We start from the raw sequence: 27711 nt of genomic DNA on the forward strand, positions 1-27711 counted from the left end.
TGCTTCTTCTGGTAGCAGTCGAAAAATACAGTGGTTTTGAATTCTTACTCAAAACTTGGAGCTTGGATGCTCCATTTATATGTATGCATGTATATATGTGCCTATATACATATATATAAATATATGCATAGATATATACATGTGCATGCATAAAAATATATATATACATGACCTGTAGCATTCAGGAAAATCCTGTACACAAATCTCTTCAGAGAGATCACAACCTGCTAGTGTAGTTGTACTCAAGGTGCTTTGAGGTCTCTGAGGTCAAAGGTGGGCACAGCTCCTGTCACATCAACCAAGATGCAGGTTTTTCACGTGCTTACACTAAGACAGAACATTCAATAACTAATAAATGTCCTGATTATTTTTGTATGTGCAGGTTACAGCTTGACTGAGTTTTCCAAGGGCTGACACCTAAAGTGAGCAGACACGAGCTCTCCCTGGCATCACATTTGTCTGGCTGGTCCCTCCTGGAGCTAACAAGTATCTGGCAACTTTTTTCAAGCTTTTAGGAGCTCTTTTCTCTTTGGCATATTAAGATAGTTGTGAGGTAATTGATTCTGGTTGAAATAAAACTAATAAAAACAAATGTGGCAAAAAAAGAAAAATATCTAAAATATCAACTCTCATTATTATATCAATTAGCTTGTGTCAGAAAGATGTGTATAGAATAAAATCACCATTTAAAAAGGTGGAACTGCAAACATTATTGGCACATTGAGCACTGAAACAATTCTCCACAAAACTTATCCAGGACCCAGCAAGCATGCAAATGGCTCTGGAAAGCGATGCTGCCACGAAGCTCAGTAAGTAATCTGATCTCGCTCTTTTCTGCCATCCCCTTGGCCTATTTGTACCCAATTAGCACGCCCTGCACTCCACTGGCTCAGGGGCCTGCTGCACTGGTCACCGCATCAGCTCGCAGGCAGGTCCGTTCCTCCTTCAGAGGAAAGCACCCGGCAGCTGGCTATCCTGGCGGAGGTGCCGACGGGTGCGGGTCATCCATCTTTACATTTCTGTACTGGAAGAGATCTCAGTTTTCCACTGACCATCTGTAATGGGTTTGCTTCTCAGGATACACTAGCCATACGTTGTTTTTCGGAGGTACAATAACTCCTTAAAAATTTAAATAGGGAGAGGAAGGCACCTTACTTGGACATTTTGAATAGCTCTTAGAAATATTTACTCCTTCTCATCATGCATATAGGGAGTGAGGCTGCTGGTTGCTGGTACTCTGGCAGGACAAAGCCCTTAAATAAGTGGGGGGGGAAATCAATTAAAATGTTCAGAAAACAAACACAGCAGGATGGAGAAAAACATATATTTAAAAAAAAAAAACCCACAACTATTAAAAAGAAAACAAACTATTTTAATAATTCCTCTGTATCATGGAGAAGTGCTAGTATTCACTCCACAGCAGTATGAAGGCAAGTGAAAGGAGCAGGAGAGGTCTAAAAAAGCCAGGTGACAAGGTGCTGGAAAGCCCTGTGTCTCAGGCAGGGTCTCTCTCTGCTAGTCGCGGGGAGAGAGACCTCCTCTGCTCTGCACTTGAGACTTGGCAGGCCTGTTCCTGCTGATAATATCGAAAGAACGTGCAAGAACTATGAGCCAAGAGGGAGGGATATTTTCTTGATTGTTAAGCCTCTTTTCATGGCTGTGAAGGAACAGAGAAGCAACCCACCTTCTAACAAGCTACTTCACCTACCCCTCTGAGCTTTCCTGATGAAGTTCAGTACCTCTTCAAGCAATTGCTAGTCCAGCTGTGAAGGAACTTTCTTTTTCCAAACCTGGAACAAAAAACCCTTACACAAGCAGGGCTGGCTGCTGATGCATGCCTGTAAAAGAGAAGCAGCAGAGTGGCTTGCACGTCCCTCAAATGTGTTTGTGGGCCAGGGTTTCTGTGCAAGCAAGACCGGGCAGATCAGCATAAACAGCTGAGATGTTCCCACATGGGTGTGCCCAGCAGCCCTGGACAAGGCTGTGCTCGGCACCGACAGAAGGCAGGCACCAGCTGGGTGCAGGAAAATCGTCGCTCCTGAAATGCCTTCGGACTCACAGACTCACGTGCTGCCATTCCCTGTCTGGCCTCTAGCCTTCCTTTACGTTACTGTTGCAAAGGGATTGCAATTAGATCCACTATAGCACAACTTGAACTACATCTACCCTGTGCTAAATATCGTTCCCCAGTTTTCAGAGACTGGGCAAAATGGAAAAGCATTGGAGGCAACATTCCTGGCAGGTGGTAGCCTGGGCTCCGCTTGGAAGCGAGCAAATTTAAATGTCTGTTCTCTTCTCAAGATCCATCAGTGAATCTCCTTGCTGCCTCTGTAATACTTGCCCTAGCTGACAGCTTTGACAGCTCCCTGGTTTCTTTCAAGTCCATGCTGCCTTCTGCCTGGATGAGGCACTGAAGACAGGCAGCTGCTGGGTCTGCTAGGATATGCTGGTGCCTCGTACCACTTTTGCTACACGGCTGTTTTGTTAGTTGGTGGGGCAAAGATTTCCAATGGAGGAGGAATGCAGGAATGTGAAACCCATGGAGCTTCAAAATTAGCACTGTCTTAAGAAGCTCAAGGAAATGCCTATAGGAAAAGAAATGCTCAACTAGAGAAGCAGAAAGGTAGGTGGCTGACTGGCAGAGATATAAAAAAATATAAAAAGCAGGAGGTGTGTTTCTTCATCTGCAAAATTTGGGATGATTTACCGGATACTGATCTAGAAAAGACAAGTATTGTCAGTGCAGGAAGTTCTGTGACTTCACATATGCTCCCTGAAAACTCTTCCAAGGGTAGTGCTGCAGGTGGCACAGACGAGCTGCAGATGGGGTAGCAGGGCCGTGGGCGCAGGTTTTGCTGCTGCCTGCCCTTGTATCTCAAAGAGACTTGTATCTCCTTGCCTCCAGACAAGGAGAGGGAGAAGGTAAAGCTGAGGTGCTACATCAGCAGCTTTGCTATTTAGAAAGCGAAGAAGCATTTTGATGTGAATTCTGCTCTTTTCCATGAGATCATCCCCCTTTTCTAATGGGCTTTGATGTCCAGTCAGATGATTGTCAAGGGTAACGTGGCTGCCCTGTCCCTGGAGGTGTTCAAGGCCAGGTTGGATGAGGCTTTGAGCAACGTGGTCTAGTGGAAGGTGTCCCTGCCCATGGTAGGGGGGTTGGAACTAGATGATCTTTGAGGTCCCTTCCAACTCAAACCATTCTAACATTCTGTGATTCAAGCAAATCACTTCTGTATTGGTGCTGTGGTTGGAAAGAGATCATAGGACCAGTTAAGTTAGGTCCCACCTAGACTAAAAAAGGGTGTACTGGTGAATCCCGCCACAGGGATGTCTGCAGCAGAAATACTTGGAACACCGCAATGCCCCCCGAAAGGCAAGCAGCCTCAGGGCCCGCACACCCGCCCGCCCGAGCTGGGCGCCCGCCCGCCTCTCCTGCCGTCTGTCTGTCCATCTGTCCGCCCATCCATCGGCAGCAAGTCGGTCCTTAGCTAAACAGTAAACGCGAGTCGTCCAAAAAGAAAACCCGGGGGCGGGGGGAACCGGGCCATTCCGCCGGGGGAGGCGGGAGGAGGCAAGCAGGGAGGAGGGGTTTGGCGGGGACCGGCGCCGGTATAAGAGGCAGGGAGCCCCCAGACGGGCCGAGCCGAGTCGTGCCGTGCCGTGCCGTGCCTAGCCGTGCCGTGCCGTGCCGTGCCGTGCCGTGCCGTGCCGTGCCGTGCCGTGCCGTGCCGAGCCGTGCCGAGCCGATGGAGGAGCGCTACAACAAGGCGGAGATCCTCGCCCTGCGGAGGAAGCACATCGGGTAGGGGCAGCGTCGGGGCCGGGAGTGGGGCAGGGGCGGAGGAGGAGGAAGGTCTCTGGCGGCTGCACCGGGTCCCCCCCACCCCGGTCGAACTCTGCCCGGGGGCTGGGAGCGCTGGGCAGCCCCTCCGGCCCCGCGGCAAACCCCTGCGGGGCAGCGGGCGCAGCCTCGGCCGGCGGAAGATGCCCGCGGCCGGGGACTGGTGGGGAAGGAGAAGACCTGTCAGCCCCTCAGCTTGCCGCATCTTTGGGCCGCTTCTGCCTCCTGGGGCGGGCGGGAGAACGCAGCCGTTTAAACCCAGCGCGTCAAACGCTGCTTCACTTTTTTAGCAGATCGAAGCAAGCAGCCGGAATGTGGTACCCAGGTGCGTGTCTCAAGAGTGGGTTTTTTTTGAGAATAAACGGCACACTCCTGAAAAATAGACGTCTCTGATGAATGAAGCTGAGGAGGTTTCTTCAGCTGAGTCCAACTGGGGAGGTGGGGGAAGGCTGTCCCTGGTTGTGACCTGAGCGATAGTCCTGGCTGCGCACGTGTCTGATCCCGCTGTATCGCAATATGAGTTCCTCCAGAACGTGCAGCTTTAATTCTTTCCTCAGTAGGTGTTGCCAAGTGAAAAATAAGCCCATATTGTTAAAACCAGCGCTGGTTATTTGCTAATTGCATCCTAAATGTGTGGCATATGTAGGAAGCTCACTAAAGATTCATAGATGTGCACAAAGCGTGCGCATCAGCCTCTCTTTTGGGGGCCAGCTCAATTTTAAGGGACTCTTGCCTTTGCAAGGATTATAGGATTGGGCTGTGCTGGGAGAACAAAAAGAAACTTTCACAAAACAGGCTGACACATTATAGAAGAAAAATCTGTAGTCAAGAAGCGACCAGTGATGATGATGTGCGCTCCTTTTAACGTGTACCAGAGGAATAGATGAAGATGTCAGAAAAGATCTATACAACAGGGCTAGAAACTGTGAGAATGCAAGCAAATGAGTTGCCTTAATCCGAGTCACACTTAGGCTTTACAAGTTCATAATCTCAATATGCCCAAAAATAACTCTGAGTTACCTGGAAACAACGGTGTTTATCAAAGGCCGTATAAACATTGGTAAAAGTTCAGAAGACTTTCCTTCTGCTCAGTAATATCATTCTACATCATTACATAGCTGGCATGTTCTCCAAGAGGAGGGAAAAAAAAAAAAAAAAAAAAGAAAGTGTTTAAAGAGTACTTCGAATAGTTTTACAAGGAACCTGAGTTTTGCCGAAAGCCAGTGCTATTTAGATGCTTATGAAAAGGTGCTTTTAAAGATTTTATCAAAAACACTCAAGATGAGATAGTGAGATCTGAAAATAAAGCCTGCAAGGCATTAGCATTTTGTTCTTGAATGTGACCTCAGTATGGTATAGTCATCCATTGCGTAATGAATTTTTGGCTATAGTATAAAACAATGCTTTACATCTTAGTTTTATTCCAAGTGAGTTAATTGGCCATACATGTTCATAAGGCATGTAAACAAACAGAGCTACAGCCTGGATACACAGCAGGACATATAAGGACCTGGAATGACTCGCAGCCACTGTGCTTCTGTGAAACCACTTGCAGACAGTCATGCTTTGAAAATGCCCTTATTAAAGACCTATTTCTGTTCCCACTGTGCCTGGGGAGGTGCATGGGGGCTCTTTTTAATTTCAGCAAGAGCCCCGCTTGACCTCCCATCTGAACCACTCACAAGCTCTTTGCAGAGGGAGGCAGTTGTCCCCAGAGCTGCAAAAGATCAGCACCCTCAATGCTCACAGGTGGGGGAACAACTGAGAAAACTAAAATGGTGTTATTTCATAATTATTTTTTTTTCAGGCCTTCCTGCAAAATTTTTTTTGCCAAGGACCCTCTGAAGATCGTGCGTGCTCAGGGCCAATATATGTTTGATGAGAAAGGAGAAAAATACTTAGACTGTATCAACAACGTTGCACATGGTAAGCAGCTTAACTTGTAAGACTGCTTCTATTCCTTCTTTTCTGACAGGGGTCGCGCTTCTTCCAGGTGATGATGTTCACAGTGCTTCTCTGAATCTCCCTGTGTGGTTCCGTAACTGACTGCGTGCTAGTAATGACTAATTATTTTCTTCTTTAGTTGGCCACAGTCATCCATACGTGATAAAGGCTGCAACAAAACAGATGGAGCTGCTCAATACCAATTCCCGGTTCCTGCATGACAACCTTGTTCAGTACGCGCAGCGTCTTACAGCCACCCTGCCTGAGAAACTCTCTGTTTGCTACTTTGTTAACTCGGGGTACGTCTGAATATTTATTTTTTCCCCATGGCGACTATTTTGCTCCTGTTTGAGATGGACACTCAGAATGGACTCAGCTTGGTCCAAATCTTAAATTTATTAAAGCAGGCTACGTGCAGATTGGTGAACGCCATGTGTAAATTGACACATGGCCTTGGAAACGAGTAGTGTTCTTTAGGTGGTCCATTTAGTTGGCGATCACTTGTTGCCAGGACAGACAACCTGCAGGGATCTGTGAGCAGAGAGGCTGCTACGAGTCAGGCTGGAAGTTTAGGGCTTCATCCCAGGAGCAGATTTGCGTTCCCTGCTGCCTGATGGTGGGAGGACTGGGGAGGACGGGGCAGTCGGGGAGGGTGGGAGACGGGGCTGGTGCGCTGTTGCTTGCCGAGGGTTTGTGGCTGCATAGTGCTCTCAGCTGCAAAAATGGTCTCATTGGTACCAAGAGGAGGTAAATGTCTACAAGCAAACTGGGGGAGGGAAAGAAAGCAGTTCTTTGTTTGCTGTTTATACAAAGAGCTGTTTTTTCTTTGCCTTCTTACATGGCATTTACAATCTCAACCTTAGCATTGTAACAGAGCCTGCTGTGTTGCTTTATTACATCCGTTAGTTCCATGCCCCTCTTACGCGTCAGAATACCATTTTAGTTGGAAGTGCTTCCTCACTGCTTCGCTGTATCTGTTGTGATGCAGGTCTGAAGCAAATGATCTTGCTTTACGACTGGCTCGGCAGTACCATGGGCACCAAGATGTGATCACCCTTGAAAAGTAAGTACGTAGAGTAGCTTATGAGAATGCAGCCAGCAACTCCCACCATTGCTTCAGAAGCGGCTTTGCAGCAACCCCCTGCTGTTTGTACTCCACTGCCTGCTGAAAGAAAAGCTTCGTTGCTTTCATAGTAGAACAGATCAGGAAATTCCTTTTCCACATTTGGATAAAGACAAGTTTTGAAGATCTCTGAAAAATAAGATTTCGGTCACCCCAGAAGGGGTCAATCACCTGTTACAGGGCATTTCCCACAGAGACTCCCAAAGCAATTCAGGCCAGAGACTTGAATGTCGGTTTGAAAGGTCACTGAGAGGTCTGGCCACTGGGCTGCTCTGGAAAAGGACTTTCTGTTTGTCACGCTCTGCTGGACACGTTTCTTTTCATACAAATAAAGATTCAGCAGTCAAGAAGAAAGATCCTGTAGCTCTGCAATGGTGCTACTCTGGTGCTCAGCTCTCCTCCAGCAAACACAAGTACGCACACAAAACCAAACAGTTCCAAAATTAGGAGGCACTGAGAGGGCCATCAGCTGTGGGTAAGGTGGCAGACCATGTCTCTGGGTTTCCCTACCCTAAATGCAGCTGTAGGGTTGGTTACGCTGCTGTAGGGCTGGATCTTCTTCTCGGGTTGTGATTAGAAAGTCCAGCCAGACCAACTGCAAGTGCATGTGTCTCTCTCTGGACAGCACAAAGCTGGTTTGATTTAGCTGCACTCAGGTCCCTGTTAGCCCTCCTTGACTCACATGGCCAAGAGCTGGAGCCGCTGACGGTAGCTTCCCTCAGGAGAGGCTGAGGATGGAGCTGGCTCCGTCACTGTTTCCCTGTGACGTCTCTTCTCTTCCTGAACACCACAGAGTATTTCTTTGCCCAGGTTCCAGGGCTCCATAGGCTGTTGCCACAGCTACCATCCAAGTCAGAGTGGGCTTTCTGTCCCTTCTTCACATCCGTTGGCAGTTTTTGTTGACTGACTAGGAGAAAGGTGTAAAGAAGACAAAGGAGTGCAACAATATCCTCTCTACTCTATGTGTGTGCCACTATGAGATTGTGGCAGGTCTTTGATTTGGTTTGGGGTTCCCTTTGCCTCAAGTTTATGACTGAACAAAAGTGTTTATTCCCTGAATGAAACTGCTACATGCTTTAGCTTCTACAGGCTGCATTTCCTCATTTCTAAATCAAATTGGCCTCGGTAGTAACCATCTTTAGCATATTCTGCTACACAAGGCTTTTATGTTCAAACAATATTCATCCTTATCCTGAAAGTGGCTTCAGGGCAGTTAGTAGTGTGCTGCTGCCGCGGAAGATCCCCACCTTCCGATGCTATGCACACTCTTGAGAGTCTTTGCAATGGTGTCGGAGTCACCTGCGAAGCTGTGGTTGGCCAAAGTGGGTTTCGCAGGTTGGAAAGGAGGGAGATGGACCCATCCTTCATCTGCTAGGTAAGGCTGCTCATGGAGGTCGCCTTAGAGATGGTGTGGTCCAGGGGATGTCACCTTGGTCTGTCCTCATGCTGGCGAGAAATTTTGCAAATTTCTTGATTTTACGCAAGAAGAAAAATCCTCTTGGGTCCAGTCTTGCTAGTGAATTACAGTAAACAGCAATTTCCTATTGCCTTTGAGAGAGAGACTGAGTTAAATCAAGATCCCTTCACAAACTGTGCTACTGTGTTGCAGATATAGTCGCTTATTCTGGATTACTTATGGGCACAGTTGTAAGTTTAGCTCTTCTATACACTTGGTGAAAAAGTGACTTTGATGTTTAACACATGCAGTGCTTACCATGGCCACGTTACATCTCTGATTGACATCAGTCCCTATAAATTTAATCAGCTGGGGAAGGACAGCAAGAAGGAGTTTGTGCATGTGGTAAGTGTGTTTTTTTGCTTTTTGTCATTTTTATGCCTGTTGTGCAGCATATTGAATTGCCTGCTTCTGGCGTGAATATACATCTGTTTTGCTGATGCTAGAGTACATAAACTTGGCTGTTTGTCAGTGAGTTAAATACAGCAAAATTGTTCGCTTTTGGATTTCTAAGAGGGTATTCAGCTCTGAGGCTGATTTCCTTCATAGTGCTGCAAGTTTCCTGAGTCACTGCACTGTGTAGTTACACAGCTTGAAGAAAGTACCAGATATCTGTTGTGTTGGTTTGGCTGAAGATGTGCAGGACTTTTGAGTCTAATTCCAAAAACTAGAAAGACAGACCCCACAAGTTCACACAGATCTGGGTATAGAGCTCATGGGTGTCCAACTGAGGGGGATACTGTTTGATTTTCAGCCTGAACTTGTGTATCTTACAAAGACAAAAATAATTTTCAGCCCAGAGATGCACACCAAGCAGATATGATCTGTCCTATCTAGACCTCCTCGCATTAACCAAATTGCCAAAGTAGTATCCACCTTTTAATACTGCGTCCTTTCACTTACTTACTGAACCTCTCCCAGCACTATCTATACAGGCTTGAAGGTCATACAGATTTGTACCATGACTAGGATGCTGGAAGGGAAGTGACAGACTGGAAAACCCCATTCTCCAGTTGCAGAAATGGCTCTTTCTGCAAGAATCTGAAACACAATGATAGATGAGGACTCTGTATTGTGTATTGGGGGAGAGGAGGGATGGTCTTGAAAGGTGGATGAGGTAGATGGCTCTTTCAACAGTTGCGTCCAGTGATGTTGAACACATCACAGGGCTGGGTTGAGTTTAAGCTCCTGTAAGTGTTTTGGCAATTCCATGCAGAAATTCAGGCTGTACTAACTCCTTTTATCTGACTATGCGGAAAGACAAAAACACAGAGCAATAGAAAAAGTAAATGTTTCACAAAACAATGGACTTAGTTTAAAAAAAAAAAAAAAAAAAAATTGGTCTTTTCAGGCTCCTTCTCCGGATATCTACAGAGGGAAATACAGGGAAGATCACCCAGATCCAGCAAGTGCTTATGCTGAAGAGGTGAAAAAGATTATTGAAGAAACACAGAAGAATGGACGCAAGGTGTGTATTTTGTGCTCTAGAAATTCTGAGGCTTCATCTATTAAGTGTGGCATGGGGTTACAAAGCAGGAAGCTAAGGACATGGGTTTTTTACTCAGTTTCCCTTGCTCCCCCCTGCCCTTCATTTTTCTACAGTGGATTCTGTGTTCAAAATGGGCCATTTTTCTACCTGATGCTCTTACCGTAATTTTTCTAGGCATCAATGAAAGGATCAATAATACATTTGTAAATAAGCAAATACAACCAAAGCAGTTTAATTTTCTATTTTATGCATTGAATCAGTAGATTGTAAATATCTCAGGACAAGTCTTGAGGTCAGCTGAGAAACTACATCATGAATTCTAGCAAGGATATATAAAAGTCTCCAGAGCATGGAGAAAACATGCTAGATGAAAGCTTGATACTACATTTCTGAATCTTGTAGCTTAAGATAAATCTGGAGTCATCTAAAAAGATGAACCTTTCAATTTTTCTAGGCATCAATGAAAGGATCAATAATACATTTGTAAATAAGCAAATACAACCAAAGCAGTTTAATTTTCTATTTTATGCATTGAATCAGTAGATTGTAAATATCTCAGGACAAGTCTTGAGGTCAGCTGAGAAACTACATCATGAATTCTAGCAAGGATATATAAAAGTCTCCAGAGCATGGAGAAAACATGCTAGATAAAAGCTTGATACTGCATTTCTGAATCTTGTAGCTTAAGATAAATCTGGAGTCATCTAAAAAGATGAACCTTTCAATCATATAGAATATGACCTTGATAAAAACAGATAATTCTGAACAGGTTTACCTGAAATGTGTGTTAATGTTTTGTACGATGGCGTTAGCATTTTGAGACATGTAGGGCTTGATCGAAAGCCCACTGAAGTCACAGAAGACTTCAGTGGAGATTGGAACAATGTGTTCCCTTCTAGTCCAATGCACTTACATCACTCTTCTTTTAGTTTCTTCATCAACTTTTTTTTGTTCTCTACTAACGGATAGTTTTGTTTTTTTCTTTCCTTGTTTCCTTTCTTTTGCATATTTCTTAGGTTTTGGTGACATAGACCTGTGGCAGGACAAGTTGTGCTAAAGGCTAAGCCTCACATGCTATGGGAAGCTTCGTACTCTTTGGCCGTAGCATGCCTCTTCAAATATAGTGTACGGTTCTTTACAAGTTACTGCTCGGCCTTGTTTCCAGGAAGACTGCACCAGCCCAGAGAGACCTCTTGATGCTCAGGGAGGGGTTCACAAGTGGTGTGGGGATGCAATCCCTTAAATAGCAGACTTATGCGGAGACTTTGGGGTAATATTGTATCTCTGCTGCATAGACCTCTGCTGTTGACAAGAAACGAATTGTGATGTTCCAGTGTATCTGATCCGCTGCTCTTGCCCTTCCTGACTTGAAATAACTTTCTTTTTCATTCCTAGCAACTGGAATTATTTCACCTGTAGAATTTTTCTCCTCTTTTGTCAAGTGCCTCATGCTGACATTTTACTTGTGTAGTTATTTGCATTAGGCAGGGGTGCCCAAAGCGTAGCCTCAGGTCATCTTACAGTTCAGTTTCTACCCAACTCTACCTGGTGTTCAGGATTGAACAAAAAGGCTGATCACCACAAATACCTGTTCCTGGAGAGCCTTGGCATTAAGTAAGTTTCATTAACCTCTTGGGAAAAATGGCAAACACTGTTGTAGGTCTCCTGTGAACTGAAATTTGTAAATAAATTTACAGAGCTCCCAGGAGCCTGATCTGAAGTCCACTGACACCAGTAAGTGTCTTCCACTTCAACAGCTGTAGGACTAGGGCTTAATGGAGGTTCTTGTAGTCTCATCAGGTTGCAAAGGTGGCCCTGGCTACTGCAAATTTGGGCACCCCAGATTGCAAAATGAATAAATTCTTTAGCCATAGCTGTTCTCAAGAGCCCTCAGTTGTCCAACCTGTTGCGTGATTAAATTAAGGCATACGTTTAAACATTTATTTCTAGACTGTTAGATGTTTGTGCAAAGGCCAAGTAGATGAACACAGCTCTCACCTGGGTTTGTTTTTTGTAGATTGCCGCCTTCATAGCGGAATCCATGCAAAGCTGTGGAGGCCAAGTAATTCCACCTGTGGGCTATTTCCAGAAAGTGGCAGAGTACGTACATCACTTCAGAAGGGCATAACTGGAAAATTAACCAAAGAAACAGGTTTTCCACTATAGGCTTGTCCAATCAATTCAGCCTCTGTTGTTCTTGGCTATCTGTGGTTACTTTCTACTTTTTGAAGCATTTGATTCCTCTTCTATTTTTTTATGGAACATCAGCTGACTAATTGTTTTTAGCTGGATAATTGTCTTTCCTTTTGTATCTTTAATCCTCAGGCCATAAGTTTGATGGAAGATGAAGCTGAACCATCATAGATATAACCCTGCAGTGCCATTACAGTACCCCCATTTTGCATCAAACTATCAGATTATTTTTGTCTTAACATTTAGCAAACTAAAAATGAAATAGCTATAGCTGTGTTTCAGAAGCCATGTTTGTTCTTTTTTTCCTAACCTGATCTCACGCTGGAGAATTTCTGTAATACAGAATCCCTTGTCCTAGATTGCCTACCCAAGACGTGTACTGCAGCACTAGCCATTCAAGCTATTCGATTTGTTTTCAGGTATGTGCGTGCAGCGGGTGGAGTGTTCATAGCAGATGAGGTCCAGGTTGGCTTTGGCAGAGTTGGGAAGCATTTTTGGGCATTCCAGCTGCAAGGTGAAGACTTTGTGCCTGACATTGTCACCATGGGAAAGCCCATTGGCAATGGCCACCCTATGTCTTGTGTGGTCACAACAAGGGAAATCGCGGAAAGTTTTGGTGCCTCTGGACTGGAGTATTTCAATACAGTAAGTTTGTAGTGAAGGTTTGTCTTTTTTTTCTTTTGGTCTGCATTTAGCAGTTAGAAGTTGTTGAGGTGATTCAGCTAACATCTGCATCCATCACTGCGTCGCATTACTAAGAACTGGAGTCAACCACAGTTTAATATCTAAGAGCAAGTGGAAAGGCTTTGAAATATGCTCTGTACCAAGTGGTATATCTTAATATGGACCAGCACTAGCTCTCTGGCAAGTCATGTATGTCAGTTCACATCCATACAGATAAATTCTTCCTTACTTTTCTGTCTCTCTCCCCACTCTGAAATGTTGACCATGTAGAATTTCGTTTTCTGGGATAGGCTCTGTGCTGGTGGAGCTTATGCCCTGGCAGACCTTGCTCAGCAGTTGTCATCTAACAAAGCAGTGACCCTTTATGAGTAAACATTTGAGCTGCATGCGTGCCACAGAGGAGCAGCTTTCTTCTTGTTTACTGAGTCCTCTTTCTGCTCCCGTGACTGAGCCTTCCTCCCAGCTACCACAAATCCCCCTCCTTTCAATGCTGTTTATACCGCCTGGTTCAAAAACTATCAGATCTATCACCCACTACTCTTCACAGGAGCATTTCGCCTGCACATGCAATCAGCAAACCATGAGAGCAGCTTGAACGCTTCAGCTGTGAAATCTTCAAATTGCTGAAACCTGAAGCAGAGGAAGAGGGAGCCTCTCCCTTGGGCCTCCTACACTGCCCAAAGTGGGGGGAGACGGTGCTCCGCAGACTGCATGGCACAAATTCCCCACCTCTTCAAGGTTTCCTTGTGACATGCCAAGCAGGAGAGGACAAGTGAAAACTACATGGATAGACACAGCTGAATGTTTCTGACCAATTTTGTTTTCCTTTTTGTCTTCGCTGTCAGTTTGGAGGCAATCCTGTGTCTTGTGCTATTGGCTTGGCTGTGCTGGAGGTAATAGAAAAAGACGATCTCCAAGGAAATGCTACACGTGTAGGGAATTATCTCCTGGAGTTGCTGGCTGAGCAAAAGCAGAAACATCCCTTAGTGGGTGATATCAGGTGGGTGCCTTACGGCAATGTCAGAGAAGAAAAATAACTGTGCTAGAAAAATCAATGAGTTTGGGGTGAGGGGAATACAGAAGCATTATGTCATGATGAGGATGTCATTTCCTATGAGGACAGGCTGAAAGAGTTGGGGCTGTTCAGCCTGGAGAAGAGGAGGCTCCGGGGTGTCCTTATAGCGGTCTTCCAGTACCTCAAGGGAGCCTACAGGAAAGATGGGGAGAGGCTGTTCAGGAGGGCCAGTTGTGATAGGACAAGGGGTAATGGTTTTAAAATAGAGGGAGGTAGATTCAGGTTGGATATTAGGAAAAAATTTTTTACCATGAGAGTTGTAGAACACTGGAACAGGTTGCCCAGAGAGGTGGTGGATGGTCCATCCCTGGAGACGTTCAAGGCCAGGTTGGACGAGGCCCTGAGCAACCTGATCTAGTTGGAGATATCCCTGTTCCTTGCAGGGGGGTTGGACTAGATGACCTTTGAAGGTCCCTTCCAGCCCTAACGATTCTATGATTCTATGATTCTATGATTGTGCTACACCTCTTTTTTTAAAATGGACTACCCAAAACTGTAAGGCAATGTATTTTTCAAAAAAGTTGTCCATCCATCTGCTTAGTTAGGTATAAGCGTGGCCAGTAGAAAAGCTCTGGGAGAGAGTCGAAGAAAGCCATCCATGTGCAACAGCCCAGTTGTCAGCACACTGCTGGGATGACGGAGACCTTGTTCAAATCTCTAGTCCACTTCATTTGGAGACGTTAGTGTGGGTTTTCCTCATCTCATGGTACTATTGTGATAACTGCCTTCAGGGTTGGTTTGGGTTTTTTGGGGGGGAGGTTGTGGGGTCGTGGGGTTTTTTAGTTCTTGGTTTTGGTTATTTGTCTTCCACAGCTCCCTGGGTTGAGGTTTTCAAGATAAGAGAGAAAGAAAATTATTCTATCATTCTTAACTTGCCACGTAACCTTAATGAGCCAGCTGAATTTAGTTATTCAGAAATATTTGTTATCCTGCTTGATTGCCTGAAGTAGCCAGTGCCAAAAGACAAGCAAAGAGAAAGTCTCCTCCTTTTCCTGCTCCTTCCCTGCCTACACCCCAGGGAAGGGAATTGCAGTTGTTAGAAACAGGCTTTGTATTTGCAACAGAAGGCTTGGGTTACTGATGCTCGATTTTACTTGTCTGTACTTTTTTTCTCTACTCCAGGGGTGTTGGATTGTTTGTTGGAGTGGATCTGGTGACAGATCAACAAAAGCGAACACCAGCCACAGCTGAAGCCCTTCACCTTATTTACAAGTAAATGTTTTTTAAAGACTACATGCAGTGATCAAACCCTCCTAATATTCCCCAGCAGTTAGTCATTCATTTCAGTTTAAATTTGTGTAGCTTTTGATAACATGGTGCTAGAAAAAGAAAAGTTTCCTAATCTAACTTGTCCTGAAAGCTCTAACAGCACAGAATACAGATTTATACTTGTGTCTAACACAGATGTTTCCTCTTTCCACAGGCTGAAAGAGCATAAAATCCTTCTTAGTGCAGATGGACCCTATAGAAATATACTAAAATTTAAACCACCGATGTGTTTCACAATGGAAGATGCGAAACATGTAGTGGAGACAATTGATGCACTTCTCACAGGTATGTATGCTTTAGTGCTCAAAGGAATACTCTTCTTTGTTCATTTCCAGATGACCTGTTAGAAACACCAGCCACTATAATAGGCCATGGCATGCAAGGGAAAGTAATCAGTTACATTTCATACCGCTTGCCCAAACTGCTGTTCTTAATGCCAATTATTATAAATAAATAACAGTCCCATACGTACGTCATCCAAACTTCTAGGCAAAATCCTGCTCTTGATTCTTTCTCTCACAGACTCAGTGTTAATACTCATTTCTGGTCACATATGCTATATGTTAAGGAGTGAATATGTTAATTCAGCACAGGTGTGAAAGACGCTGCTGAAACACTGGTGAAACTTTCTATAATGTGCTCTACCTTCTTTTTTTTTTTTTTTTTCAACCGGCATACTGGAACATGATTGTCTCACTCCAATTTAGCCTGAAGGTTTTCAGGCTCTATTTATCTTCTACCTGGGGACCAATCCAGGAGAAAATAACATCAAGTATACTATCAGCATAAGGGCTCTCCAAGCCCATTCTGCATTGAACACTCCCATCTCCTGAGATTATAACAACTGGAGTTAGACCAGCTGGACAAAGGCAGAGTTCAGGTCTGAAGGGTCTATCTGAACCTCCATGCTACAGTCAAGCTGCTGATTTTGCTCTTTTTTCTAAACATCTCCAAACTACATAGTCCTGATACGTTAATCACATTGCCTCAGAAACATGTTTTAGGAAGTATTCATTACTCTTCAGTTATTCTTCTGTGTGATAAATGCCCAGAGGAGTAGCTGATTAGGTTTTTTTTTACTTCAGCCAGCTGTTAAATTGACTGTATGCTTACTTACCCTGGTTATTTTTAATTCTTTTATTACCTTATTTAGAAATAGAAGAGGCAACTGGAATGAAGACAGAAAATGATGCATCTACAAACACACAGTGTAAAAGAAAAGTATGTTTTGAATTTTTTTTTGAACTCTTAGATAGGTGTTTGGCAAAGCAAGTATAAATAACTTTGGTAGAGCACACCTTCATTTTTGGTGATGTGGGTGGTTCTGTGCCTTGAGACTGAGCTCAGAACGTAACCTGCTGCTAGAAACCTGAGGGGATTGTGTTACTGGGGCAAATCTGAAAATGAATGAGTAATACAAGCCTTCAGCGGGAAACGTGTTATAGACAAGCCCCTTTTCTTGTCTGCCTGGTATGCAAACAAGACTGACCAGGCTTTGAGCTGCATAAAATTGTGAGGTAAGCAGTCAATAATTTTACTACTTCTAGGTATTTTGTGCTACCGATGGATAGTGGATATTTGGCTTTTTAAGCAAGCCTTCAGCTTTGAAGGTGTCTAAGTTTTTGTAGTGTTCCAAGGATTTCATTTCCACCACAGCTCTTTGACTATGAATGGCTGACGTGCATCTAAAGTAGGGCTTCTTAGGCTGCAGCCCTCATCTTTGGATAAATCATATATAATTTCTCACACCCTTGAAAACACATCACCCACTGTGTTACAGGAAAGCTCGCTTAGCTATCCCTTGGTGAGTCTTCCAGTGATGCTGCAGCAATGGCAGGAAGGCAATAGCTCAGCTATCTAGGGATGTAGTAATTAAGACAGAGACTCTACGACTATTGGCTATCTAGATTATACTAGATTGGGAGGGCAAGACTCCTCTTACAAACATTTGTACACATTCAGTTCAATTTCTTTTAAAGCTAAGAAGCTGTGCCCCTAAAAGAGGAGAGTCAGGCAGAGCTCCCTAATGAGAACCAGGTCCAACAGCTGCCTGTTGGAAGGCATGCATGTGCCTTCACTGACATTTCATTTCTCTTTCAGATGGCTGAAGGCAGTTCTCAACCAGAAGGTGCAAATGAAAACATTTGCCATATGAATGGAGCTGCTTGCAGACAAGAAAATGGGCTTTATTCTAAAAAAACGCTCAGTGCCAAGTAAAAGAATAAGAACGTGAAGAGGGAAAGTTTCCTCATTCAGTTTGAATTTGTGTCCAGCTTGCTTTTGAGACGAAGAGTGCAATAGTCTGAGTCCTAGGATCTGTTTGAAGCCTAGTCCTACATTCCCTAAACTGGCTAAATTCCTATTAACTTCAATAGGAGTTCAAAATACCTTTTCAGGTGCATGAGAACTGCACCACATGGCCTGAAATCTAGATGTGGCCGAACAGACAAGTGAGACACAAATACCTTGGTGCTGATGGCAGGCTTGACATAGAAACACAAATTCAGTGAAATTGGTGGATTTAGCGGTATCACACAGAATCTGAATTGCTTAACCACCATACAAGCAAATGCCAATCCTATTAAGTTTAAAATTGTATGCTTACCGTGCTATTTTACCAACATTTTAGATTTCAATATGTAATATTGAGATGTTAATTACTTCCCATGTTTTAATGGCTGAATTCACAAAACAATGCTTGAGAGAGAAATTGTTATTGTCTTCCAGTGTAACTTAGGTCCTATGGACCATAGTCCCAGCTGACATAAATTGGTGTAGCTTTGTTAATGCCAACGATGCTCTACCAGGAGTCTACTACTGTGTGTGTAGAAACACAGTGTTTATGCAGAGCATTCTCACTTTATGTTCAAAGATAATGAAGAATTTGGATCCTAATTTTCTATGGATAAAGCAACTTTTTGTAGATAACTATTTATATAGAGTAAGATTTTATGATATTTTTTCCAAAAGTTTATATATTGAACCTTCTCGGTCCAAAAAATATGCAAGTAGAGTATATATCACTTAAAGCACACTGATTGATTGAATTTAACCTGAGAGTCTCTCAAAATGAGGTTCCCAAGGACAACCAAGTTTGCATTCCCATGGATTTTAGTTGCTTTGACAATTGTGGGAACTACTACCTGGTCCTGTTGTAGCAGTGCTGTTACTTTTTGTCAGTGGTGATGAAGAGTCACGTACTAGTCGCATGGGATTCTGACACATAAGTGGCTATGCTAACATTTAGTAGATTACTAAAATGAGAGGACCACTGCATAAAACATGCATGCAACCACTGCCTATCTGTGCTGCAGATACTTTAGACTGACTTGCCTCCTTGCCAGTTAAATTTCAATGAGAGCACACAAGCCCTGCTTCTCTTCTTCAATACATCTGCAACTCCATGCTATGGAAGTCACTGAGGGCTTTACAAATGGCTTGTACTTCAGAAAAAAAGATAAAATGTATTTCCTCTTCAATTTTAATACCCTAAGTTCTGCTGTTTTGTAATTGCTGCTAATGACCCTACTGCTATGACTGAAAGTTGAGCACCTTATCTAATTTTGTATTTTCCACTATTGGCTATATTAATATTGATGTTTCCGATGTATTGTCTTCCAGCATCCTCAAGTGGGCTTATTTTCTATTTCATGATCCTTGAATAATTCTTCCACAAAAATAAATCTCTTATTTGTAATTATAATGTCTTTCACAAAGGGTTTTTTTGTTTTCATTTTATTCTTCAGCAACACCTATTAGAGCATTAACTATACTGCAGTAATACTAATGTTCCTGCAGTATCTCAGAGTCCCCCAGCAAGACTCTGGACAATCCCTACTGTGAATGGTTTACTAATTAGAAAAGACTAACTAGAGGATGGGGGAGTGGAAGCAGAAATAATTAAGAGTAAACGTAGAGAGAGTAGCTCCAGTGATTTGAATTGATCAAATATGTTCCCTTCAATGAACAAGCAAGGATTTTTTCCTCTTTCCAACTGTTTCCTCTTTTCTTTTTTCTACCTCGCCTGTCCTGACTCTGCAATTCCTGCTGTTGGTCATGTGGTTCAACCGCCGCCTTAGTCCTGACGTTCATCAGGCACCTCCATAAACCAGTTTAATTCACTATACTCTCAGAAAAAAAAAATAAGGTGACACTTTCTTCCCCATCAGTTTTTTGCAAGGCTAATAAACAGGCTCATGGAGGAGGCCTGAGCCTGCACAGGATGTGCAGCAGGAAGAAGAGACAGTGGGGTGAGGGAAAGACAGGACTCTATCCCAAGTGGGCATCACACACTGGAGCTACTTTTATCTTCACTCTAGCTCGTCATGCTAGTAGAAGCTGAATCAAGGTAATTTCATTGCATTCTCATAGTTTAGCGCTGCTTCAAACACTTCTATATTGCACATTTTGGACTTTTAAAGCAAACAGACTAGTTAGAACAAGGGAAAGAGAAAGGACAGTGCTGGCTGCAAATACTGATGAGTGACACTGTGAGAGTCTGAACTCACCACCAGTTAATTCCCCTAAGTAAAACAGGGAACAGGAAACAGGATCAAAAGTTGCTATGTCACCACAACACCACGGAACTGCCAGGGAAACAGAGCATGCCGCATGCTCATGCCTGGGGAGAAAGCCTCAGCCTTAGCTCTATTAAACTTTGCAATGAGGTAGAACATTGTGTTAAACAATTGTATTAAACATTGCACTGAGTAGAAGAATTATGCAAGAGTATCATATTTTGTCTTTTACTTTCTAGATGTATGATTTCTTAGACATACAATACAATCTTATCAGAAAATGCATTTATAATCTTCAGCTAAGGGACAGGCTCAACACACCAAAGTCCAGAGAGGAAAAGTCCCCACATGTGCTCCCAGAAGAAGTAAACTCAGATGATACCTGGTAAAAAAAGGGACATGAATGAAGGGGACCAAGGGACAAGCCTGAAACACTTATTTTACATGTGTCATTACAATATGTAAGGCATTTTTGTTTAAAATAAAAAAAAAAAAGGCAAAAACATCATAAAGCAGAGACAAAATTTCACTTTTATTACATTAAAATCTGGGTGAAATGTCTGACTGGGCCTGGGACACCTTTGTCTTAAACCACAGCTTTCAGCATCAATATGCAAAACACAGACCCTAGAAAAAGTTGTCAACAATACCTATCAAAAAGTATTTCTAAGTGGAGAAAGCTGCTTAAACGGCTCTTGCAAAATAAGACACAAGACTTTGTATAAGCATCTCTTGAATAAGTAATTTCCTAGTGCTGCAGGTATTCTAAGCTGAGAGCTGAAAAAACAGAAAGTGTGAAAGAAACTGCATTGAGTAATGCACTAGAGACGATGAAGTAAGGAACTGAGATGTCAATGCAAGAGTATTCATTACACCGTGCAGTTAAGAACTGTGTATACACCTATAAGCATATTGTATATAAGCACATTTGATCTACCTTCTTGTTTTTTTCTTCTTTTAATATAATAATTTAGGAAAAACAAGTGACTAATGCTTGCAAGCAGGGCAAGTTAGCTCATGGCAGCAGAAAGATTAGTTTAATTTTCAAGGTTTCTCAGTGACAACTTGAGCAGGTGTTTTAGCAGGGTCCCTTCTCAGTCTGGACCTGGACTGTGCTGCTGCCAGCCAAGCTCTGGAAGAAGGATTGTGCAAGGGAAGACAAGGCCAAACAGCTATGATGGGATTTCCCTATCTCTGCTACCCATATGCATTTGTATTTTCCCATCTAAACATTTAATTTTCTTGGTGCCTGTGGTTCAGCAGAACAGTTGTCAGAGCCAGAATTAGAAAATACAAATTATATTTTTGCATTTCCCACTGACTTGTGATGTGCCTGGACTGTGTCTTGTCACCTCTGTAGGTTTCAACTTCCAGAGATGCTAGGTGTTCTAACATTCTTATGAGAGAGAAGTCTATACAGAAGAACTTCATGTTGATAATTAAGGAAACACATCTAGGCCTAAATGAAGACTCTAGATACAAAGCATCAAAATTTTAAAGCCTTCGCTGAGCTTCACAGGTCAAGACCAATTTGCAGCAAGAAAAACCACCTCCTGTCTCTCCCACCTCTGCTCACAGCCATTCATGTGTGCTGAGGTACACAGTGCTCCGATATCATAATAGCATATAGTTACAACAATATGGAATAAGAACGAAAATTAAAGGATGTGGAAGGGAAAGAGCATGAAGAAACGTGTTTCAGTGCAGCTCACTGAAGGTTGCTGAGTCTTTAATAATGGTCAAGGCAGAAAGCCTTGTGGTTGCATGAAAGCCTGGAAAAGCATTCCTGTCCTCAGCTTAGCTATTGATTCATTTCACAGCTCAGTGAGTGAGTGACTTAACCTCTTTCTGTCTCTATTCACTTCCACCTATAAAATCAGCTGCAATAACCTTTCTTACAGTTTGTAAAGGTTAATCACCTTATCAGGCACAATCCCAATTATACAGGACTGCAAGTCACAAAGTACAGTTAGTTCAATTTACTGTTTTGCAGTTTCCTCACTTTATCCCCTACTTGTATGTGGTTTTGTCAGGAAACAAAGCCCTACCATGTGCAGCACAAAGTCAGAGACCGACTACACGAAATCTCGTGAAGCAATGAAGAGACACAACTGCAGAAGAACAGGGACGCAAGCAGTCTGGCTAGCATCTCCCAGGAAGCTTAAAGATCTGTAAATACATTTTCAGCTGGCACAGAGCATTTCTTTTAAGTGAAAAGAAAGCTTTTGGTCTCTATCCCTTAGCTGCTTCATTCTAGTCACAAAATAAGGCAGGAAAGGAGTTCATGTGGAAAATGCACTGCTAACACGCTCCAGTGGCTTGCTCTCGAGAACAAAGATTTCTGTTCACAGTACTTGTAATCAACTCTCAATTAAGTTAGCTTTATTCTACTCTCTATTAGGGAAGACAGATCATACAAATCATAAATAAATTAGACTATAAGAAGAGGTTATATTTTGCACAATCACCTTTGAAGAACAGCATTATAGTACAGATGAGACCTACTAGTCTCTGTGAGACAGGGCCAGAATCCCTTCCAACTTACGCATTTATGCAAAAATAACCATGGCATTTAAAGCTGCTTTCTTAACCAACAGCTAAATGAGAACACATACACGAGGTGAAACTCCAGTGAAAAAAATGAGTTCCAGTGTAAGCTAGAATTGATGTAAGAAAGTTTTTTCTGACATAGGTGTGCAATTATAACAAATACCTACAAGTAAGGACTGCACCTCCACTCTTTTGTCTAGAGTGTGTTAAGCTACTTCCTTCGTGATTCACAAGAGAGGTTGGAGAGTTATCTGAGAGTGTATGAAAATATTTGCCCACAAATGCCCATGGCTTCATATGAAGTTCAGAAGACTTTTCCTTCATGCCCTGCATCTCCATGAGAGTTCTGTTCCCTTTTTACTACATCTTAACCTACACTATAAATCTTTCCCCAGTTTGGATTTGAGAGAAAAGGGATGGGGTACACTGGAAAGTGTGTTAAGAGAACACTTTGTATTACAAGCATTCCCTCCTCCCATTGTACAGCCAAAGTAGCATAAACCTTCAGGTGCTGCTGGGTATCCACCTCCAGATATATTTTCTGTCCACTTTGTTTTGTCTTCCAGTGTTCAGAAAGGTACAGAACATCTTCTTCCTCCTTGTCCCTCAAAGATTTGCCAGCTACGGACAATACTGCCTTCTGTATAAACTTGCTGTTTCACATTCCGGAAGAACAGTCTAGAAAAACAAATAGCAGCTGATTATACAGGTATTTCTTCTATAAATTATATATATGCATGTACATTATGCATATAGGGGTGAGTATATATAGATAAATATTTTTTGTATATGCACAAACACATACAGAAACATGTATAGAGATGTGTTCCAAAGCAATTTATCTGTGAGGCAATCTCTTTATGTTCAACAAATGTAATGTGAAACAGAGAGAATCACCATTTGACGTGTTTTTGAGATAAAGAACAAAATAAATTTTATGAAGCGGGGGATGTTAGGCTAGTAACTGCAGGTGAGCCCCTTCAGAATACCTCAGCATATTACTGTCATGGGCAAAGATATTTCCACAGGCAGCAAGGAAAAGGCAAAGACAGTAAGATGCCTGTAGACATCTGCTGCAAAATAAAGGAAATATCATCTAAGTACAAATCCTGAAAAATGCAGAGCTTTAAAAGTGTGGTTGCCAGATTAAACTACATTAACAAAAAAAAAAAAAAATGTATCTCACAAGTCCAAGTCTTCATTGCATGCCGTTCTTGAGATTGAGTAAATCTTTGCACCAGAACATGTTATATGGATTAATCTGGTTTAGCTATAGGTTCGATACTGTCAGAAATGAGCTCCTGTGGAAAATCTTGCAACCAAAAATGCCCCAGAGACCCTTGAGACATTAAATGCCTACAGAATGCCTGTAAACAAAAATAAGCCAGGCCTCCTTAACGGAACACACCAGGAAATTGTCGGAAGCGACAACCACTTTACATCCTTACATGCCATCCCCACGCCAGGGCTGGCCACCCTGCTGAGACACGGCAGCGCGGTGCCTTGAGTGCCAGCCTTTAGAGCCTTCAGCTTTCCTGTTTTGGAGCCACTCTGCTCCGGGGCTGGGCGTGAGACCATGTGTCCCAACAGGGCTCGGGCACCACAATGCTGCTGCTCGGACGTCTGAGACCAGCGATAACACAGATTAACCGGCTTTCCAAAAACAGAACATCTCTTTTTCATCATTTAGAAGCCAAACTGCAGTGCCTACAGGAATACTGACCAACAGCCCTAGCATCTTCAAAATTCCCTAGATGAAAATCATCTCTCTGCTCGCTTTCCCTTTCATACTCTCTCAAAAAGTATCTGGAGAGAAAAGGGCACGGCTGGTTTCCTCCATCCCCTTTCTATCGGTCCATTGACAGACTGTTCCAAGGCAGGCTTCCAGGTCGATTGCTGGGGGCTGAAAGCCAAGGGTGGCAGCTCTGGCATGTCCGGTGACAATCCCCCTGTGCTTGCTGAATGGCAAATTACCTCAGGACAGTCTATTCTTTCTTTCCTGTTTTTCCAGACTGGTTTCTATTGAATTAAGCACTTTATACTTACACAATAAACAACCCAACGGCTTGCCCAAATGGAGTGTTCATTTTTGCAGAGTGGCCCCCCCAGTCACACCTGCATTTTCTGTTCCTGCATTTTTTGCCTTTTCTGAATGAATACTGCTTCATTTGCAAAGTCTCCTTGCAAAGCAAACATTGCTTTTGGCTCCTGCTGAACACAGCTTGCAGCAGGCTGCTCAAGTGGGAAGGTTCGTGGCAACTGACCCGTAGGCACGAATCATGGATTGTGCAGGGAGAAAGCGGTGACACATTCCAGCCCGTGGGCACCAGGTTGTCTTAAGCGAGAGGCAAATGGGAAACAAAAACAAGGAAGCAGAAGAATCCCACAACTTTGAGTTCCTTCTAAGTGCACAACACAAGGACAGACGGGAAATCTCTGCCAGCCAACAGAGCACGTAGCACTGCCAGTGTGTTTCCATATGTCTCTCCTGCTAATGCCTGTCTAGAGGAATTTACAATCCAGCCCCTAGTATGTGCCTGCTGAGGGCCTTAGAGCAGCAGCATTTCCTTGTCTCAGACCCAGGAGTGCATCCACCCAGTGGATATGCAAGGATGGCTTTCTTGAGCTGGTTGAAGTTTTTTGGCAGTACATGAGTGTTTCCTCTCAATCAGGCTCCATAAAAGCCTACGCAGCTTCTAATGGTGCATGGCATCTGCCTCACCCTACCTAGTACTGAACCAAACAACACCCATCGGTCCTTCAGTACGTGAGTTTTCCAAAAGATGATCTATTTCACAAGGGAAAAGGCACACTAGTGACTTAAGAAGATCTAATTCTGCTGGTTTGAAAAAGGTTCTTGTTTCTCACATCAGCAGCAAATTTAATTTTGCACTGCCTAGCTTTCAAAAACTTTTTCAAGACTCATCATTTGTACAATATCAGTGGAAAACAAGGGTCTCGTGACTCTGTTATCAGTCCATTTTATGTAACATGTTTGCAGTGAATGATTAAACAAAAAGATTATTGCTTAGTAAGTTTTGAGTAGTTGCCCAGAAATCATGCATGCAGAGCCAAATACTACCACTGATGTTTAAGCACTTTTAAAAGGATTAACCAAAGGAGACGGTGCCAAATTTCATCGTTTGAACAGGGAGGTGTGCTTGCCATTGAAATGTCAATGACAAACTCAACATCGATTTGAAACTTGACGCAAAATGCACAGGGAACTTCATTCTCCTGTTGCTTTAGATATCAGCGCTAACGTACACTGAAGGACAAATCCATGGTAATGAAGCAAGTGATGGCCACGGTCTGGGCAAACGGGGCTGTGCAGCCTCGTGTCTTTGACAGCGCTCTTTGTGCTCCCTTTATGAAAGTCATAAACGTTCGTGTGACCCAGCAGGCTGTTCAGGCGTAATTTACATCTGTAATGCTTTGAGTGCTGTTCACAGAGATTTCATTATTTAAGTTTCAAGTGCTCCCTGACTGGCTGATTCCTTAACAATGTTCAGATCAGGCACATCAAAAGCTCTGCTATAAATACTCAGGCAAACACTGTCACAGAAGAACTGACAAGGTTCCTTATTGCTTGGAAAATATAGGGGGTTTAGCGCCAGCTCACAAAATGTCTGTGAAAAGCAAAACCAAAATGAACTACGAATGCCTCTGCAGATTTTATAACTAATTACCTTTATTAAATGTTTTTCAATTTGCTCAAGCCTAATGGAAGAACTTGTCTGTACTTCAAAGTTAATTCTGACCAGGACAGAGTACATGTACATTGCAATACCTATTGCAGAATAACTCATGTGTGAAAACCTGTTCTGGAATCAGTCTACCTTGATACACTTTAGATTAATTCCCTCTAAAAGAAAGAATTTGGGATCTGACACATGTCAGAGTTGAGAGCTCTTCGTTCAGAAGTATTTGAATTTACTATTGTCTTTCACTGTTCTCTCCTTCCCATTTCAGTAGGCTTTTTGCCATACATTTAATTCAGCTCTGCAGTAAGGACAAAGGGAATAGTAAAAAAGAGGGTCCTTCTGGGGAGCCCTTTTATTAATTCCTGCCAACATCCTTGAATTCTACAGCAAATGTAGCAACTAATGATCTCCAGATATCTGAGGCCTTTGCTTGTACCTTTAGGTTCAGAACTTCAGGGCCATGGCGTCCAAGACCCCTATGTAGCTTTCATAGTAGGTTCTGTCTCAACAACTCCTCAAGGGGTAGGGAAAGGATCATCTTGGACCCTACAGCTGCACAATGAATCACCATGGCAGCCGATAAACATTACTTTCAGAGAGATCCATAGTCTTGCACAAGATTTTGGTCACCATACTCTAATTTTAGAGTCACCAAAGAGAGTAATGATGACACAAGCAATCAGTGGCTCTTCAGACAGTTTTTTACTCCTTTTCCCTTCAAGAGGGACAACCAGCATGCTCATTTCCAGTACCACATAGCAGGCCAGAACTGCTTACATGATGACTTTTAACTCTCATAGAATGGGATGATCAACCTCCGCCAAGGCAGGTCATAAAGTCAAAAAGGAAATACTCCTCTGTGTATGTAGCCAGTGCCAGTCTTGCTGTTGGGAATGCTTGGCATAACTGTTGAACAAAAAATGTATATAAAAGATAAAAATAATAAAAAATCAAAGCAGTGGCAATAGGTGACTCCAGATCATTCAAGGCACTCTGTATTTCTTTTCCTTAGCTGTGGTTCTGACTGTCCTGAAAGCTGGTGCTCTGAACAAAACTGGTGATTGTGTCCTCGCTGTCAGCTAGCTAGGCAGGAAGCCCAGTTCTCAGTACTGTGCTCTTGACTGCAAAACATACACCTGGGGCCAGGATTTAATGCAACAGTTTTAGGCTGGCTGCTGCCAGATCAAAACCACTGTGGCAAAAAGCTACACAGAGTTGGTTCAGTACAGATTCAGCTTATTAAATTTTGGGGGCAGAGAGAAGGGAAGTTTATTTTGACAGATGTTATACCAGATGAGGCACATTTTGACAGATGTTGTACCAGCTGAGGCACAAACTGTCCTGCTGCAGATAGCATGGAGTCTCTAAAATCTATGTGATGTGCTTTGGTGAATTTGAGAGAAATTCAATCATCAAGTGTATTTATTTCATCTGTGTCATATCGTGGCTCTAGGATGCTCCAGAGGTGAACAGAGCCGGTATCTGCTACTGGATGGTGTACCCTGGGGCTGGGGAGTTAGATGCCAGTCTTGTTCAGGTGCCCATCAGAGGCACTCATTACTCTGGCAAAACTGCAACTATAAATCACCACACGAAGACTTAGGCAATCCTAGGATTCTGCTGATGAAGAGTGCTGCTGGATATGATACCCAAAAGAGCCACTGAACACACCAATGATGATGATTTTCAGTTTCAGAAAGCAAAATGAGAAAAAGAGAGGCAGTGTCCCTGGCAGGAGTGTCTCTAGGCTTCAGCAGCAGACTGAACTGAACATAAAATGGTTGGCAGTGAACAATGCATTTTAAGATACGTAAAATCTCAGTATGTGGCAACAGATACAACCCTTAACTAGGCACATCAACG

At 43.2% G+C, this 27711-nt stretch overlaps 1 protein-coding gene across 1 annotated transcript; it reads left to right on the forward strand.

Annotated features, from left to right (window-relative positions):
* Positions 1 to 3749: 3749 nt before the first annotated feature.
* ETNPPL (ethanolamine-phosphate phospho-lyase) lies at positions 3750 to 17310 on the forward strand. Its single transcript, XM_086611911.1, is given in 14 exon segments — positions 3750 to 3805; positions 5652 to 5770; positions 5928 to 6087; positions 6777 to 6851; positions 8619 to 8712; positions 9719 to 9835; positions 11874 to 11956; positions 12469 to 12694; positions 13579 to 13733; positions 14931 to 15020; positions 15232 to 15362; positions 16231 to 16298; positions 17178 to 17270; positions 17272 to 17310. Coding segments are annotated over 14 exon segments (1506 nt in total).
* Positions 17311 to 27711: the final 10401 nt, after the last annotated feature.

Source organism: Tauraco erythrolophus, chromosome 5 (genome assembly GCF_009769465.1).
Source record: "Tauraco erythrolophus isolate bTauEry1 chromosome 5, bTauEry1.pri, whole genome shotgun sequence".
NCBI lineage: Eukaryota > Metazoa > Chordata > Aves > Musophagiformes > Musophagidae > Tauraco > Tauraco erythrolophus.